The sequence below is a fragment of the Cottoperca gobio genome, chromosome 2, assembly GCF_900634415.1.
Source record: "Cottoperca gobio chromosome 2, fCotGob3.1, whole genome shotgun sequence".
In the NCBI taxonomy this organism is placed as follows: Eukaryota; Metazoa; Chordata; class Actinopteri; order Perciformes; family Bovichtidae; genus Cottoperca; species Cottoperca gobio.
This window is the reverse complement of record NC_041356.1, coordinates 12,091,261-12,110,528: the sequence shown is the minus strand read 5'-3', so window position 1 is coordinate 12,110,528 and position 19,268 is coordinate 12,091,261. Positions and strand designations below refer to the sequence as shown.

At 47.6% G+C, this 19,268-nt stretch overlaps 1 protein-coding gene across 1 annotated transcript; it reads left to right on the top strand.

Annotated features, from left to right (window-relative positions):
- Positions 1-364: 364 nt before the first annotated feature.
- LOC115018359 (aldehyde oxidase 1-like) lies at positions 365-18,323 on the top strand. Its single transcript, XM_029447275.1, is given in 36 exon segments — positions 365-422; positions 514-610; positions 813-921; positions 1,220-1,346; positions 4,711-4,772; positions 4,885-4,962; positions 7,707-7,787; positions 7,907-8,051; positions 8,252-8,344; positions 8,528-8,592; positions 8,594-8,680; positions 8,769-8,862; positions 8,943-9,052; positions 9,175-9,321; positions 9,323-9,360; positions 9,697-9,859; positions 9,931-10,014; positions 10,090-10,259; positions 10,339-10,465; positions 10,630-10,752; positions 10,892-10,988; positions 11,063-11,184; positions 11,522-11,655; positions 11,749-11,836; positions 12,134-12,220; positions 12,300-12,491; positions 12,624-12,851; positions 13,410-13,505; positions 15,321-15,449; positions 15,534-15,608; positions 15,693-15,745; positions 15,824-15,938; positions 16,021-16,086; positions 17,181-17,369; positions 17,535-17,702; positions 18,115-18,323. Coding segments are annotated over 36 exon segments (3,918 nt in total). The 5' UTR covers positions 365-394; the 3' UTR covers positions 18,166-18,323.
- Positions 18,324-19,268: the final 945 nt, after the last annotated feature.

Sequence of the window (19,268 nt, the reverse complement as noted above, 5' to 3'; positions counted from 1 at the left end):
ACGGGGGAATATGTCTGTATTCTGTTGTAGAGCTGCAATGATTAATCAATTTGTAGATTGAGAAAATTAATTGCTGACTATTTTTCTAAATAAATATTCAGTTCAGTCATTTTTCAAGAAAAAAAGCCAAATATTTGCAGGTTCCAGCGGCTCAAATGATATTCTGCTTTATCTGGCCATATATGATAGTATATTAAATATATTTGGGTTTTGGACTGTTGGTCGACTTTTTGAAGACATCACTTTAAGCCCTGGGAAACCTTTTCATAATTTTGTGTCATTTTATTAACTAAAAGATAATGAAAATATGTTTTGTTTCAAAGTTCATTAATTAAGATGAAATGTTCTCCTTCTGGTAAAACAGGTAACAGAGAAGCATGCCGACCCTGAAACCATGCTGTTGTCCTTCCTCAGAGAGAAGCGTATCCTTCAGATCAGCTCCATCATGTGGTTTTATGATTTGAGTTGTATGTTGATGTGAGCGCCTGGTTACTTCCTTCACTGTGGCTGCAGTGAGGTTAACTGGAACCAAGTATGGCTGCGGCGGGGGAGGCTGCGGGGCGTGCACCGTCATGTTGTCACGCTACCAACCTGCCACCAAAACCATCATGTATCCTTTATGATAAACCACAGGAGCCAGTTGTGACTAAGTACATATAATCAACAAATGATCTTTTAATGGAATCATATCGAAATAAAATCATATATAGAAATATCATAAAACACAATTGCGATTATTAGCATGAAAGTAGTACTTGTGCTGTACCAGTTGAATGTTTTCTGCAGGATGTTTTCTTTCACTACACCCTCAGACATTACTCCGCCAACGCCTGCCTCCTGCCGCTCTGCCAGCTTCACGGAGCCGCCGTCACCACGGTGGAGGGCATCGGCAGCACCAAGACCAGGATCCACCCTGTGCAGGTCAGATGCAATATTTAAACTTCCTGATGCACTGAGCTGATTCCATGCAAGAATAATGTGATCATGGACGCAGTTACTCCCTCCTTTTTTCTTTAATTTAACGAGCACAAGCAACAGGAAGTTGCCTTGAAGATATTGTGTCAGTTTGCACAATATTGGCGTCCATCTCCCAAAGTTACAGAATATACATGTATGTGAAAACTGTAAATCCCTTAAAGTGCACAGCTCCAACCCCACTTCCTGTTTGATGCATAAACACCGAGCCAAAGAAGAACTGTATGATCGGATGTGTTTGCAGGAGCGAATAGCGAAGGCTCATGGCTCCCAGTGTGGCTTCTGTACTCCAGGCATGGTGATGTCCATGTACACGCTGCTGAGGAACACGCCCCAGCCCGCCCTGGAGGACATCACACAGCACCTCGCTGGTCTGTCTGCTCTCTTCTATCTGCTGTAATGTTTAGAGCTCTGTAACAAAGATTAGTGTGCACTGTTTCAATGTATAACACACATGATATGCAATGATTCCCATGCATGTGAACACGCAGTCCTCTCCTCATCCATCCATCCATCCATCCATCGTCTACCGCTTATCCGGGATCGGGTCGCGGGGGCAGCAGCTCCAGTAAGGAACCCCAATCTTCCCTTCTCCGGGCCACATCCTCCAGCTCCGACTGGGGGATCCCGAGGTGTTCCCAGTGAGGAGATATAATCTCTCCACCAAGTCCTGGGTCTTCCCCGGGGTCTCCTCCCAGCTGGACGTGCCTGGAACACCTCCCTAGGGAGGCGCCCACGTGGCATCCTTACTAGATGCCCGAACCACCTCAACTGGCTCCTTTCAACGTAAAGGAGCAGCGGCTCTACTCCGAGTCTCTCATGGATGGCTGAGCTTCTCACCCTATCTCTAAGGGAGACGCCAGCCACCCGTCTGAGAAAACCCATTTCGGCCGCTTGTACCCGTGATCTCGTTCTTTCGGTCATGACCCAGCCTTCATGACCATAGGTGAGGGTAGGAACGAAGATCGACCGGTATATTGAGAGCTTTGCCTTCTGGCTCAGCTCTCTTTTCGTCACAACGGTGCGGTAAAGTGACTGCAATACCGCCCCCGCTGCTCCGATTCTCCGGCCAATCTCTCGCTCCATCGTCCCCTCACTCGCGAACAAGACCCCGAGGTACTTGAACTCCTTCACTTGGGGTAATGGCTCATTCCCTACCCGGAGTAGGCAATCCACCGGTTTCCTGCTGAGAGCCATGGCCTCAGATTTGGAGGTGCTGATCCTCATCCCAACCGCTGCACACTCGGCTGCAAACCGATCCAGTGACTGTTGAAGGTCACAGACCGATGATGCCATAAGGACCACATCATCTGCAAAGAGCAGCAATGAGATCCTCAGGCCACCGAACTGCAACCCCTCTCCTCCACGACTACGCCTCGATATCCTATCCATGAAAATCACGAACAGGATTGGTGATAAAGCGCAGCCCTGGCGGAGGCCAACATTCACGGGAAACGAGTCCGACTTACTGCCGAGTATCCGGACACAACTCTCGCTTTGGGCGTACAGGGATTGGATGGCCCTCAAAAGTGACCCCCTCACCCCATACTCCCGCAGCACCTCCCACAGTATCACCCGGGGGACCCGGTCATACGCCTTCTCCAGATCCACAAAACACATGTAGACCGGTTGGGCGTACTCCCAGGCCCCCTCCAGGATCCTTGCAAGAGTAAAGAGTTGGTCTGTTGTTCCACGACCAGGACGGAATCCACATTGTTCCTCTTCAATCAGAGGTTCGACTACCGGCCGAACCCTCCTTTCCAGTACCTTGGAGTAGACTTTACTAGGGAGGCTGAGAAGTGTGATACCCCTGTAGTTGGCACACACTCTCTGGTCCCCCTTTTTAAATAGGGGAACCACCACCCCGGTCTGCCAACCCCTAGGCACTGTCCCAGACTTCCACGCAATGTTGACGAGGCGTGTCAACCAAGACAGCCCCTCAACACCCAAAGCCTTCAGCATTTCTGGACGGATCTCATCAACCCCTGCGGTTTTGCCACTGTGGAGTTGTTTGACTACCTCAGTGACTTCCATCAGGGAAATTGACGATGATCCCCCATCAGCTTCCAGCTCTGCCTCAACCATAGAGGGCGTGTTAGTCGGATTCAGGAGTTCCTCAAAGTGCTCCTTCCAGCGGCCGATAACCTTCTCAGTTGAAGTCAGCAGGGTCCCACCCTTGCTGTACACAGCTTGGATGGTTCCTCGCTTCCCCCTCCTGAGGTGCCGGATGGTTTTCCAGAAGCACCTTGGTGCCGACCGAAAGTCCTTCTCCATAGCTTCTCCGAACTTCTCCCACACCCGCTGCTTTGCCTCTGACACGGCAGAAGCTGCCGCCCTTCTAGTCCTTCGGTTCCCTGCAACTGTTTCCGGAGTCCTCCCGGATAACATAACCCGGAAGGACTCCTTCTTCAGTCGGACGGCTTCCCTGACCACCGGGGTCCACCATGGTGTTCAAGGGTTACCTCCTCTTGAGGCACCTAAGACCTTGAGACCACAGCTCATCACCGCAGCTTCAGATATAGAGGTTTTGAACATCGCCCACTCAGGTTCAATGCCCCCAACCTCCACAGGGATGGCTGAAAAGCTCCGCCGGAGGTGTGAAGTTGAAGATCCCCAGGACAGGGGCTTCCTCCAGACGTTCCCAGTTCACCCGCACTACCCATTTGGGCTTACCAGGTCTGTCCAGAGTCTTCCCCCACCCCTTGATCCAACTCACCACCAGATGATGATCAGTTGACAGCGCCGCCCCTCTCTTCACCCGAGTGTCCAAAACATGCGGCCTCAGATCAGATGATACGATTACAAAATCGATCATTGACCTTTGGCCTAGGGTGCTCTGGTACCACGTACACTTGTGAGCATCCTTATGTTCGAACATGGTGTTTGTTATGGCCATTCCATGACTAGCACAGAAGTCCAACAACAAACGACCGTTCGGGTTTAGATCAGGGAGGCCCTTCCTCCCAATCACGCCTCTCCAGGTGTCTCCATCGTTTCCCACGTGTGCGTTGAAGTCTCACAGCAAGACTACGGAGTCCCCTACTGGAGCCCCCTGCAGGGCTCCATTCAGGGTCTCCAAGAAGGCCGAATACTCAGAACTGCGGTTTGGGGCATAGGCACAAACAACAGTCAGAGTTTTCCCCCCCATAACCCGAAGGCGTAGGGAGGCGACCCTCTCGTCCACCGGGATAAACTCCAACGTAGCGGCGCTCAGCCGAGGGCTAGTGAGTATCCCCACCCCGGCCCGACGCCTCACACCTTGGGCAACTCCGGAGAAGAATAGAGTCCAACCCCTATCCAGGAGTACGGTTCCAGAGCCAAGACTGTGCATGGAGGTAAGCCCCACCAGATCCAACTGGTAGCGATCCACCTCCCGCACTAGTTCCGGCTCCTTCCCCCACAGAGAGGTGACGTTCCACGTCCCCAGAGCCAGCCTCTGCTGCCCGGGTCTGGTCCGTCGAAGTCCCTGACCATCACTGCCACCCGTGTGACAGCGCACCCGACCCCAGCGGTTTTTCCCATGAGTGGTGGGCCCACAGGATGGATGGATGGGAGGCACCACGTAGCTTCTTCGGGCTGTGCCCGACCAGGCTCCCAGGCCACCAGGCGCTCGCTGTCGGGCCCTCCCTCTGGGCCTGGCTCCAGACGGGGGCCCCGGGCTTCCTCCGGGCAGGGTCTCTCCTTTCCTTTCCCTTTCTTCCATGAAGTCGTTTTGAATCCTCATCCTGTGTGCAGGTAATCTGTGTCGCTGTACTGGATACCGACCCATCGTTGACGGTTGCAGGACCTTCTGTCAGGTACAAAGCTCAGCACTGTTTATTGAGTTTCTAAGCTAAGAGGCTTCAACTGAATCCTTTTGACTCAATTAAATAAAGAACGTGAGAAGTTAAATGCAACTAATTCCAACAGGAAGCAAACTGCTGCAAAGCCAAAGGGGCCGGAGACTGTTGCCTCAATGGAGCGGAAGATACTGACGAACCGGAGCAGGTGAGATCCAGAGATTATTTTTTAGTGTTTCTGTCTTTGTCTTTTCTCGGCATTTATCTTTTTTTTATTTATCTTCTTTTATTATAATGTTTATTGGTTTTTATTGCTGGTTATTTTTCAGTTTTATGCATTTTAGGAAATTATATAGTTACAGAGCAAATAAAACTAAAATTAATTAATAATCAACAAAACAGAGGAGGAAATTAAGAAAAAAACATTAATTAATATGAATTAATTCATAGGATGTAGTTGTTGTGGAATATTCTTCTATATTATAATAAAGTTCTCGGTGAGATGCTCAATAAAGTTACGGAAAACCAGATTTCGTCTTTAACACTTTATTCTGAGATCTCAGAGGCACAAGTCATACAGAGTACAGCGGAGTCTGCAGGAGAGTGCTTCAGACAGAGAGAAAACATATATCTTATATCCATCATGAGGTGACCTCGCAAAACATTAGTTGCCGTCGGGACATCTGTTCTGAGCAAGATGTTCTTTTGGTCTCGCAACAAGATATCAGTTGGATACACAAAACCCGTTCACAGCAGAATGCAGGCGTGGGAACGTCCTGGCACACAAAGCAGTTTTCTGCTGAAGGACGAGTGAATGTTACTCACAAGTCCCCGGCTGAGCGCCGCTACGTTGGAGTTCACCCTGGTGGCCGAGAGGTTCGCCTCCCTACGCCTTCGGGTTATGGGGGGGGGAACTCTGACTGTTGTTTGTGCCTATGCCCCAAACCGCAGTTCTGAGTATTCGGCCTTCTTGGAGACCCTGAATGGAGCCCTGCAAGGAGCTCTATTCAGGGTCTCCATAATCTTGCTGGGAGACTTCAACGCACACGTGGGAAATGATGGAGACACCTGGAGAGGCGTGATTGGGAGGAAGGGTCTCCCTGATCTAAACCCAAAAGGTTGTTTGTTGTTGTACTTCTGTGCTAGTCATGGAATGGCCATAACAAACACCATGTTCGGATGCTCATAAGTATACGTGGTACCAGAGCACCCTAGGCCAAAGGTCAATGATCGATTTTGTAATCGTATCATCTGATCTGAGGCCGCATGTTTTGGACACTCGGGTGAAGAGAGGGGCGGCGCTGTCAACTGATCATCATCTGGTGGTGAGTTGGATCAAGGGGTGGGGGAAGACTCTGGACAGACCTGGTAAGCCCAAATGGGTAGTGCGGGTGAACTGGGAACGTCTGGAGGAAGCCCCTGTCCTGGGGATCTTCAACTCACACCTCCGGCTGAGCTTTTCAGACATCCCTGTGGAGATTGGGGGCATTGAACCTGAGTGGGTGATGTTCAAAACCTCTATTGCTGAAGCTGCGGTGATGAGCTGCGGTCTCAAGGTCTTAGGTGCCTCAAGGGGCGGTAACCCTCGAACACCGTGGTGGACCCCGGTGGTCAGGGAAGCCGTCTGACTGAAGAAGGAGTCCTTCTGGGTTATGTTATCCGGGAGGACTCCGGAAACAGTTGCAGGGAACCGAAGGACTAGAAGGGCGGCAGCCTCTGCCGTGTCAGAGGCAAAGCCACGAGTGTGGGAGAAGTTATGAGAAGCTATGGAGAAGGACTTTCGGTCGGCACCAACGTGCTTCTGGAAAACCATCCAGCACCTCAGGAGGGGGAAGCGAGGAACCATCCAAGCTGTGTACAGCAAGGGTGGGACCCTGCTGACTTTGACTGAGAAGGTTATCGGGCAGTGGAAGGAGCACTTTGAGGAACTCCTGAATCCGACTAACACGCCCTCTATCAGCTGGAAGCCGGTGGATTGCCTACTCCGAGTAGGGAATGAGCCCTTACCCCAAGTGAAGCAGTTCAAGTACCTCGGGGTCTTGTTCGCAAGTGAGGGGACGATGGAGCGAGAGATTGGCCAGAGAATCAGAGCAGCGGGAGGCGGTACTGCAGTCGTCTTACCGCACCGTTGTGATGAAAAGAGAGCTGAGCCAGAAGGCAAAGCTTTCAATCTACCGGTCGATCTTCGTTCCTACCCTCACTTATGGTCATGAAGAACGAGATCACGGGTACAAGTGGTCAAAATGGGTTTTCTCAGACGGGTGGCTGGCGTCTCCCTTAGAGATAGGGTGAGAAGCTCAGCCATCCGTGAGAGACTCGGAGTAGAGCCGCTGCTCCTTTACGTTGAAAGGAACCAGTTGAGGTGGTTCAGCATCTAGTAAGGATGCCACCTGGGCGCCTCCCTAGGGAGGCGTTCCAGGCACGTCCAGCTGGGAGGAGACCCCGAGGAAGACCCAGGACTCGGTGGAGAGATTATATCTCCTCACTGGCCTGGGAACGCCTCAGGATCCCCCAGTCGGAGCTGGAGGATGTGGCCCGGAGAAGGGAAGAATGGGGTTCCTTACTGGAGCTGCTGCCCCCGTGGCCCGACCCCGGATAAGCAATGGATGGATGGATGGATCTTTTAACTAGTTTCTGTAATTTGTTTAATTATTGCTACTCAGAATAATCTCTTCTTCTGGTGTTTTCATAAATAGTAGGAATAGTGTTCTTCTAATGTTCTCCTAATAGAATTACAAGTTGGTTATTTTCCTAATTAATTTGTTTTCTGATGTCTTTGTTTTACTTTTGCTCTTGTGACAAATAAAAAAAGTGCAAATAATAACATTTCTGAAAATATGTATGTAGCCAGAAAGGCTAATTTTCATCTTTTATTTCACTTCACACTTCCATCCCCGTGAATCCCTTTTCAACTCTTGTTCTCCTCATCTTCATCCACTCCTACTCCTCCAGGAAAAGCCACAGTTGTTCCACGAGGAAGAGTTTCTCCCACTGGACCCGACACAGGAGCTCATCTTCCCCCCTGAACTGATTGTAAGTCTTAAGATGATGTTTCACACAACAACAAGTTGCAGTCTGAGGTTCAGCTCGCTCTCTGACTACAAAGTACCTTTAATAGTATTAACAGGATTTAAATGACACTTCCTCCACAGCTGATGTCTGAAACGGCGAACCCACAAACACTCACCTTTCACGGGGAGAGGATGAGCTGGGTGTCCCCCGCCTCCCTGCAGGAGCTGGTCCAGCTGAAGAGCAGGAACCCTGAAGCTCCGCTGGTCATGGGAAACACCAACATAGGTGTGAAGTTCATTCAGAGTTTCTTTCAACGTTTGTTACAGAGAAAACTTAAAACATAAGTTATGGACATTTTTAAAAACTCTTAGAGTTGTTGTTAGTAAGCAAGTTAACAGATCTGGGGTTGATTGATGAACTTAAATAATAATAAGTAATGTGTTCTCATCAAACTAAACTCCGGTCTTTCTGCTTTTGTGTTGAAGGTCCAGATATAAAGTTCAAAGGCTTCCTGCATCCGCTGATTATATCTCCAACCAGAGTCATGGATCTGTTTGAGGTCACGCAGACGCCACACGGTGAGTCAACCCCGTTTCTCTGTGATTGTGTCGTACACAGATTAATTGTGCCTGCAAGTACAAAACATTTATGTTTCTTTCACCGACCAGCGATGTTTAAAAACTCTTCTGCAACTTTTCAAAGTCCCGGAGCTTCATGAAACTCATGAAGCTTTGTTGGTTAAAACGCTGGTTCCTCTGCAGGTGTTTGGGTGGGAGCGGGCTGCAGTCTCACTGAGGTTCGCTCTCTGTTGGAGAAGTTGGTTCCTCCAGCTCCCGGAGGAGAAGACTGAACTGTTCAGAGCTCTGATCCAACAGCTGGGGAACTTGGGAACCCAGCAGATCCGTAACGTAGCTGTAAGTAGACTTCAGACGAAATCCTGCAAGTAAAATCCTGAGAATTCATATATTTAATGTGTGTTTATTCTTGCTTTTGCATATTTAGTCTCTTGGGGGCAACATCATGAGTGCATTCCCAAACTCAGACCTGAACCCTGTTCTGGCTGCTGGGAACTGCAAAGTGAGCGTCATTTCAAGCGGTGAGTACATCTGGAAGAATCTCTTTCACGTCGTGTTTCTTCGCTCCTGACTAACGAGCAGTTCTGTGTGAATCCACCAGGAGGAAGACGAGAGGTTCCTCTGAATCAACACTTCTTCGTGAGCTTTGGGAAAACCATCCTGAAGCCAGAAGAGATTGTTGTTTCTGTCTTTATTCCCTTCTCCAAAAAGGTACAAATATTCTTCCCCAGCTCTTGTTTTTCTCCAAGAGAAACTCACAATGTGTGGCTTGTTTAGAACGGCTGATGGTGACGCAGGTAAATCTTTATGCATTTCTGCGTCTGCTCCTGCAGGGGGAGTTTGTCCGAGCTTTCCGCCAGGCTCCGAGGAAGGAGAGCTCCTTCTCCACGGTGACGACCGGGATGAGAGTGTTTTTCTCAGAGGGGTCCAGGGTGGTTCAGGATGTCAGTATTTACTACGGAGGACTGGGACCCACCACCTGTTAGTGCCACCAAAACCTGCACAGCTATTGTGACCAGGTGTTTATTTAGTTACTGTCTTTATTCCATCATCCTTTTCTTTTCTGGTGTCTTCGCTTCTGCCTTTTTCCGTCTTTCTGTATCCGTGTCCTCTGTTTCTTTCTATATCCGGGATTATCACAGGAGCACCTGAATGCACCGTTGACCTTGGCGAAGGTCTGCGCTTTCCGCTGCCACTCTAGTTATTTTTCTCTTATTTTATTTCCTTTTCTCTCACTCTTTCCCGCCTACCTTTATCCTTACCAACCTTCCTCTCCCGTTCTTTTCCTTTTGCTTTTGCCCTTTTCTGTGTCTCTTTCTGTCCAAGACATATGACCCGACAGATGTTTCCTTCAGGCCTTGGGATGAGGAGACCCTCAGCCGGGCCTATGACATCCTCCTGGAGGAGTTGATCCTCCCTCCTTCGGCTCCTGGAGGAAAGGTGGAGTTTCGTCGCTCTTTGACTCTCAGCTTCCTCTTCAAATTTAACCTGGAGGTCCTGCAGAAACTTAGAGAAACGGTAGGACAGGGCAATGATGACAAACATGTCTAGTGTTTAAACCAAGGCTTACAAAGAGTTTCCATGCACAGAATGTGATAACAGATGAGCTTCCTGAGAGAATGCAGATCCAGCGTTTACCCAGAGAGATCCAACCCAGCCTGCAGGAGTTCCAGGTCAGATCCTGCATTTAAAGCATTTTCACAGTTTGATAAAACACTTTCAATATCCGACTGTTGCTTCTTCTTCAGCATGTGTCAAACAGCCAGAGCGACCAGGACCCAGTGGGGCGTCCCATCATGCATCGCTCTGCCATCAGCCAGGCCACAGGTGAGGCCGTGTACTGTGACGACATCCCCAGAACAGACGGGGAGCTCTTCCTGGTTGTGGTCACCAGCTCTCGAGCGCATGCTAAACTCACGTAAGCAGAAGGATGACCTCTAACTCTCCTCTTGTTTTACTCCCCTCCCGTTTCTAAACATTTCTTCTGAATGCAACAGAGGGCTGGACGTGAGCGAGGCTCTGCGGCTTCCTGGTGTCGTCGATGTCGTCACAGCCAAAGATATTCCTGGGCAGAAAGTTCGTAAAATGTGTGGTTATGAAGAGGAGCTGCTTGCTGGGACCGAGGTAAAGTGACAACAGCAGTTGTTTGCACGACAAAGTAATATATTGAAAACATATTATTATTTAATATATTGTGCAGTAAAGTACCTTACATGATGTGTAGTGTAATTCACTTTGTCTCAATGTATAAAATAATATTTATGTATATTTGTCTGTTTCCTCTGCAGGTGTCCTGCGTGGGTCAGATGTTATGTGCGGTGCTCGCTGATACGAGGGCACACGCCCGACGAGGAGCAGCAGCTGTGAAGGTCGAGTATGAAGACCTGCCCGACCCAGTGTTCACGCAGGAGGTCTGTGGAGCTTCACTGTCAGCAAACATCCCACAGACGCTGCTTCTCTGTGGCTGCACTGCTTGAAAGTTTGTCTGTAGAGAGAAGTAAATGTCCTCTTACGTTACTTCTCCATCTTTATTTTGTTTGTTGGTGACAGGAAGCCATCGAGAAGTCGTCTTTCTTTGAGCCTCAGAGAACGATTGAGAGAGGAAACGTGACGAAAGCCTTTAAAACTGTTGATCAGGTTTATGAAGGTAAAAGGATCATTAATATTTACACTTTTGTGAATGTTTGTACCTCACCGAGTGTTTTCTAACTGTTTCCACAGGAGAGTTTCGAATGGGGGGCCAGGAGCATTTCTACATGGAGACCCAGAGCATGCTGATCGTTCCCGGGGAGGAGATGGAGTTCAACGCTTACGTCTCCACTCAGTGGCCGACAATTACTCAGGTACACACACAACTATGTTAACATGTGTTTAAGATGTATTTTAGTTTTTTAAAACAGAGAGGATGTGACTTTCTAGTTACTTGTAGTGCGCTTTATCAATCTAGAGAGTTAGGTGTCCATAATATGTTGGAGAAACCATATCACCGAGCAGAAGGAAGCGTGCATCTACTCGGCAGGTGTGGTTCGGTAAAGAGAAAATAGTTCCTACATGAAACTGCTCACAACACGCTCTGGATTATTAGTGAAGAGACAGTTGCGTTAGACATCTCTAACACCTAAACTATCCAGGTTGATAAATAAAACTCATCATCGATTTGTCTTATTGTCCGGAGTGCAGGACGCAATAGCGGAGACGTTGGGCATCCCGTCCAACAGAGTCACCTGTCACGTCAAAAGGATTGGCGGAGCTTTCGGCGGGAAGGTCTTTAAAACTGCGATACTGGCTTGTATTTCCTCTGTGGCTGCGTGGAAGTAAGCAGCAGCAGCAACAACAACATGGACATTTCATTAGTGAAGACAAAATGTGTTTTTAATTATTATAATTGTTTTGAATTTTCTGCTCAGGACCAACCGTGCAGTCCGCTGCGTCCTGGAGCGAGGAGAGGACATGTTGATCACAGGAGCCCGTCACCCTGTCCTGGCCAAATACAAAGTACAACAACACACTCAAGATGATGAAACTCTGGATACTTTACTTCCTTTTCTTTCGATTTAAACTATCTGAGAAGGAATTACTGCATCACTTTTCTCTCAAACTGCTCACGTCAAAGGCTTTAACTTAAGGGGTCACAAATTATCCGTTTGCTTAAAATTTACATTTGTTGAGTGCATACATACATACATACATACATACATACATACATACATACATACATACATACATACATACATACATACATACATGGTTTAATGTAATCGATTGATGGTGAAGTTGTGTTGCTTGTTGCAGGTGGGTTTCATGAACGATGGAAGGATCGTGGCTGCAGATCTCCAGTACTTCATCAACGCAGGCAACGCTATCGATGAGTCTGTTCTGGTGGGTAAAATCGTTTTTCTTCATGCAGATATACAAAGAAAAAACAATCTAATCATCAATGTTCTTCTTCTTCTTGCAGATAGTTGAAAATATTCTGCTTCACTTTGACAACGCCTACAACATCCCCAACCTGAGAGGCCGCGCCGCCGCCTGCAGGACCAACCTGCCCTCCAACACTGCCTTCAGGGGCTTCGGCGTGCCCCAGAGCACCGTGGTCGTGGAGAACATGATTAACGACGTGGCCGCAGTGCTCGGACGCCCTGCAGACCAGGTCGCAATCCAAGCCGTACAATTTATATTAATCATCTTGTGAAACTGTCGTCATTAAAAAAAGAAACAAATCAGAACAACTTTCCAAAAAACTAGAGTTCAATGTTTCATTTTTAACTAAATGTTTTGTCAGATTCGGGAAATCAACATGTACAAGGGGCCGTCTATGACCCACTACAAGTTTGAGTTCAGCCCGGAGAACATGCTGCGCTGCTGGGAGGAATGTAAGGTGAAGTCTGACTACAGCACCCGCCGCAGCGCGGTCGACCTGTTTAACCAGCAGAACCGCTGGAGGAAGAGGGGCATGGCCATCATCCCCATTAAACACGGGATTTCATTTGCAGAGAGCTACTTGAATCAGGTCTGTGAGTTTCAGTTTGGTCTTTCTTAACTCTTTTACTCATGCACTGATACGGTTTTGTGCTTGTGTTCCCACCTTTTAATGGATTATTTCACTATGACTTAAAGCACAAATATAACTGGGAAGTTTATCTTATCAGCCATGGCTGTCTTAAGATAATGAAGGTGCTAAAGGGACAGTTCAGAGTGTGGCTGTATATGTAGATGCAGTTTTATGAAGCAGACAGGCGCAGACAGTACACAGGAGTTACTGTTTACAGCTGCGTGCATCAGTTAGTTTGTGTTATTGTGTGACTTTGGTGTTTTAAAGGGTTATGTAGCCGTGGTAGACCAGCGACCTCCGTTCTGCGAGGTAAAATTACTGTTTTTGTCAAAGAAGTCTGGTGAATAACTGCTTCAGTTCACTGTCAGACAAAGTAAAGTTATATATTAATATAAAGTTATGTACGTTAACTTATATTGAACACATCCGCAGCAGTACATTGTCAATTTTTAACTGAAATGTTTGTGATTTTTGAACTGAAGGGAAGGTGATTGTGAGCTTGTTTGTGTGTAACAGGCTGCAGCTCTGGTCCACATCTACAAAGACGGTTCTGTTCTGGTCACTCATGGTGGGACGGAGATGGGGCAGGGACTCCACACAAAAATCCAACAGGTACTGTGTCCAACAATATCATGAATCATTGACAACTGTATCACAAAGGTCTAACAATAAAGTACTTTTGTTTGAATTTAGTTTGGTGACATTTCTTTACAGGTTTTCTAGATTAAATTCAAACAATTCCAACATTGCTGGTACTATCTAGAAGACAGAAACGGATAGAAACGTCACAGCCACACAAACACAAAATATGCAAGTTGTTGTGGAAGGTCTTCATCGTGAGTGAAAAAGAAATCTTGTAATTTGTAACTCCTGCAAGTCAAATTTAGCCGTGGAGGAACAACCTTAAAAACTTTAAGGTTCGCTGAGACCAGTGGCAGAGCTGGGAAGGATGTTGTGGGCATACTTGATCCACAAGAGTTGCTTAGACCAGGAGAAGGGATTGCGGGAAGCGAGGCAGCGTAGAGCTGTCTCCATCTCTTGGTTCATTCTCTCTTCCTGACCATTGGATTGGGGGTGAAAACCGGATGACAGACTGACAGTGGCCCCCAGCAGCCTGCAAAACTCAGACCAAAAGCGAGAAGTGAATTGTGGACCACAGTCAGAGACCACATCACGGGGCAGACCATGAACTCGGACCGCTCTCACTACCTGCTTCAGGTCGAATAGTCCTCGAGCGACCTTTCTTCCAGGCGTGACATGATCGAAGACCTTCCTCAGCTCCTCAGTGAAGAGTTTGATGGAGAAACAGGCTGGAGATCCTTTCTCCCACTCGGCAGTTCCCCAGTCCTTAGCCCTGCTTGTAAGCAGAGAGACAATATATGCCACCCGGGATCTCTCTGTAGGGAAGGCGGAGGGTTGGAGCTCAAATACCAGAGAACACTGCACAAGGAATGCCCGACACGAACCAGGAACGCCAGAATAGCACTTCGGTGGAGGTAGGTGTGCATCTGACGCCGGAGAAGGGTGGACCGGAGATCTGGAGGCAGCAGTGGTATCCAGACTCCGGGCCGTAGTGGAGAGATTCGTGACGTGCTCCCGGAGAGATGCAAAGCTATGCTCGTTGCTAAGAGACATCGCCTGCATAGCCTCCGTAATGAAGATCAGCTGTTGCTCATGACGTTGTATCATCTCGACTGGTGTCGGCGACGCTGTCTGGAATGGTGCAGAGTCGGCTGGGTCCATGTTGGGCCAGATTGTACTGTAAGGTTCGCTGGAACCGACAGATCTGAACCCAAAAGCACGACACAGAGACAGGCAGAATACAATATAGTTCAGTTTACTCAGTAATCCAGGCAGGGTCAAAAAACGGTAAATCAGTCCAAAAGTCAAACAAATCCAGTAAGGGGCAGGCAGAAGAATCAGAGTCCAGAAACAGGCAGTCAGGGTCAAAACGGGCAGGTCAGGAAAACTAAACAGGTAAACTAGACGACCGCTGGAGAGCTTGGCAGGAAAACACAAGACAATCTGGCAGGGAACAAGTGGGACAGAACTGGTATATTTCCTAAATTAGAGACTAATGAGGAAATGAAAAGTGAGGAGATGGGCTGTGGAAACCAGGTGAGGGGAATAAGTTGATTGCAGGCAGTGAGGATGAACCAGGATCTGAAATGATAAGAGAATTACTGACAAGATAAAACCAAATGAAAACAAACTAATCGTGGATGGGACGTGTGACAAAAACAAGGTTTAGATAACACGACGGTTCCTGTAACTTGGTGCAGTTTTGTAGAAAGTGCAAGTTATTTAATAGTCAATGTTTTATTATGTACATACAGTTGAACAAAAATGTTTAGTGTATGCTGTCAGTTATAGTTCTTAAAAAGAAAGAAAATCAGACTTTACATCACCGGGTTTGTTTCCTGTTAGGTGGCGAGTCGGGAGCTTCACATCCCGTCCTCTAAGATCTACATCAGTGAAACCAGCACCAACACCGTCCCCAACACCGCCCCGACTGCTGCCTCCTTCGGTACGGACGCTAACGGCATGGCGGTCAAGGTGAAGTCCAGCTCCTGCATTGGTCTGTTCTGTATTAAAACTGCAGATTATTAATAATCATTCATTTTTCATCGTGTCATTCAGGATGCCTGCCAAACTCTGTACCAGCGTCTGGAGCCAATCAGGCAGAAAGACCCCAAAGGATCATGGGAGAGCTGGGTATGTGATAAGAAAAGACAACATGAGTTATTGGGGAGTTTACAGCATTTTAATGACAAACACGTTTCTTTCCTCTGTACTCAGGTCATGGCAGCGTTCTTTGAGAAAATCAGTTTATCAGCTACTGGATTCCACAAGTAAGACAAACAGGAAAGGAGTCTGATTGAATTTGTTTGTTGATACCGTGAAGGTCACAGCTTCCTGTGTGTCCTCAGAGGTCCAGACCTGTACATGGACTGGGACAAGATGGAGGGCGAGCCGTACGCTTACTTTGTGTTCGGGGTGTGTTGCTGCGAGGTGGAGCTGGACTGCCTCACAGGAGACTACAGGGTCAGAACTGAACCACTGCTTTTTATTATAACGGAGGGAAATCTTCACACTTTGAAAGAACTTTATTGGTTTTGTCTTGTAGACGCTGAGGACAGACATTGTGATGGACATCGGGAGGAGTGTGAACCCCTCAGTGGACATCGGCCAGGTGAGTTCAGTCTGTTGTCAACAAACTTATAATATTCATTTTCAATCAGTTTGTACTTTTAGTATTTACTTTTTGACTTATTTGACTGTTTCTTTCTTTTCTTACTTCATACTTTCTTCCTCTACTCCCTCCATCTCTCTTTCTCCCTCCCTCTCCTGTCTCCTCCCTCCATCTCTCTCTCTCCCTCCCTCTCCTGTCTCTTCCCTCCATCTCTCTCTCTCCCTCCCTCTCCTGTCTCTTCCCTCCATCTCTCTCTCTCTCTCCCTCCCTCTCCTGTCTACTCCCTCCATCTCTCTTTCTCCCTCCCTCTCCTGTCTCCTCCCTCCATCTCTCTTTCTCCCTCCCTCTCCTGTCTCCTCCCTCCATCTCTCTCTCTCCCTCCCTCTACTGTCTCCTCCCTCCATCTCTCTCTCTCCCTCCCTCTCCTGTCTCTTCCCTCCATCTCTCTCTCTCTCCCTCCCTCTCCTGTCTCCTCCCTCCATCTCTCTCTCTCCCTCCCTCTCCTGTCTCTTCCCTCCATCTCTCTCTCTCTCTCCCTCCCTCTCCTGTCTCCTCCCTCCGTCTCTCTCTCTCCCTCCCTCTCCTGTCTCCTCCCTCCATCTCTCTCCTCCCTCCATCTCTCTCTCTCCCTCCCTCTCCTGTCTCCTCCCTCCATCTCTCTCTCTCCCTCCCTCTCCTGTCTCTTCCCTCCATCTCTCTCTCTCTCTCTCTCTCTCCCTCGCTCTCCCCTCCTCCTTCTTCCCTCCTCATCTCTCTCCCTCCCTCCCTCTGTCTCCTCCTCCATCTCTCTCTCTCCCTCCCTCTCCTGTCTCCTCCCTCCATCTCTCTCTCTCCTCCCTCTCTCTGTCTCCTCCCTCCATCTCTCTCTCTCCCTCCCTCTCCTGTCTCCTCCCTCCATCTCTCTCTCTCCCTCCCTCTCCTGTCTCTTCCCTCCATCTCTCTCTCTCTCCCTCCCTCTCCTGTCTCCTCCCTCCATCTCTCTCTCCCTCCCTCTCCTGTCTCTTCCCTCCATCTCTCTCTCTCTCCCTCCCTCTCCTGTCTCCTCCCTCCGTCTCTCTCTCCCTCCCTCTCCTGTCTCCCCCTCCTCCTCTCAGATTGAAGGAGCGTTCATGCAGGGTTTGGGTCTCTACACGATGGAGGAGTTGAAGTTTTCCCCCTCTGGGCTCCTGTACACTCGAGGTCCGTCTCAGTATAAGATCCCTGCGGTCTGCGACGTTCCGCTCCGCTTCAACGTTTATCTGCTGTCAGACTCCAACAACCCCCACGCCATCTACTCCTCAAAGGTCAGAGGTCATGATGGACATAAATACACCTTTCTTTGTTTCTGTCTGTTATTTGGTATTCTTTCTTCCGTCTAGCAGCCTTGTCTCAGACTCCCTTTCTTGGATATTTGCTGTGTTTACCTCAATCTATGTAACAAGTATTGTTCCGGATGATTCATTCTGCAGGGTATTGGAGAACCGGTCCTCTTCCTGGGCACTTCAGTGTTCTTCGCCATCAAAGACGCTGTGACTGCAGCGCGCTCTGAGTCCGGATTAGTCGGCCCGTTTCCCCTGGACAGCCCTGCGACGCCGGAGAGAGCCTGTCTGGCTTGTGCCTCCCCGTTCACTCAGAAGGTAAACATTGTGAAAGGTTGGAGTTCTTACACGGTGAATTCAGCGGTAAACTATTTGTTTCCGCACCATTCACTAAACTGGCACATTTTTAAAGTGTCCTACTGCACTTAGTTAAAAGATAGGAGAAACTTCAGGATGCTTTCAGCCTTTAAAAAATATATTAATTCATCTGCAATAATTAAATCAATGTTCAAGGAAAATATATATATTATATATATATACTGCACGTTATCTGATTTTAATGTAAGGTCAATAATAAATGTCAGGTTAATTGGAAAACTGAAGCACAAGCTTCCATCTTTTTGTCCTGAATCTTTTCTGATTGACGCCTTCTGTAAAATAAATCAAACTTTAAACAATAATATAAAATATATTGAGTTTCCATCAATGTTTCTTTGTTTTTTGTTTTCAGATTCCAGTCAGCAAACCCGGATCTTTCAAACCGTGGGCCTTAAACATCTAAAACTGAATCTGGGTTCTTAGTTTTTATTTGATCAGACTAAAGCCAGGCTGTTTGAGAAATGAACCACAATAATGAAGTAATACAATAGTTCTCTAATACTAATCTTTCTTTACATTTACATTTTTAACAAACAAATTAAACTTTTGACTTGATTCATATTGCACATGTATTCTCATTTCTATTGATTTTTATTACAGTACATTTAGCTCTTATCCTACACTATCACTACTTCAATAAAAGCACAATAAATAATTGAACACATTGAATAAACCCGGTGTTTCCTCTTTATTTATTCAGTAGTAGTACACAACCATAGAAGCACAAAGAGCTTTCAACTTTTCATAAAATAAGTGTTTTTATGCCGAAAATAAACTGATTAAATTTTGGTGTTCAAAGGTCACTGTGACCTCAGGAAACTCCTGCTCACTTCCTGTGGAGCTTCTCCTCTGCTGGGCCTTCCTTTAGCTCCCTCTTGTGGCCACTTTCCTCTCCTGCACTGACGAAACATCTCTGTTGCTGTTTCTTCTGATGCGTCACATTTACTGTGCAAGGACACACAATTGAGATTAATGCATACCTGTCAACCCCCCCGTTCTCCCCGGGATTATCCCGTATTTTTGCTTCTATCCCGTTTTCCTCCCGTTTAAATATTTCCCGTATTTTTGACCTTTTAAAAAAAGAAAAGGCCTAATTAAAAAAAGTGTAAAGTGGTCCCCCGATAGAGCAGGTGGCAGTATTATGTTTAACTTTAGCTGAAAAACGTTACCCGCCAGTAAACACACAGAAGAAGAAGAGAACATGATGAGAGTCACAGTGAACGGGAGAGAGATGGAGACGCAGCTGTACCTGCCAAACAAGTTTAAACTTTATGCAAGTACCAAATGGGAGGAGGCCTTCCCTTATTTATTAAAAGCAGAGTCGGGACAACTCGTGCTTTTTGTAAAGTGTGCCATTCAGATGTTAGCATCGCACACGGCGGAATGAGCGATGTTCGCCAGCATGAACAATCGTCCAAGCACAAACACGCCAAGAGGCACAAAGACATTCACTGTCGATGACTTCATGTGTGACAAGAACTGTGTCGGAGGCAGACCAAGAGACCA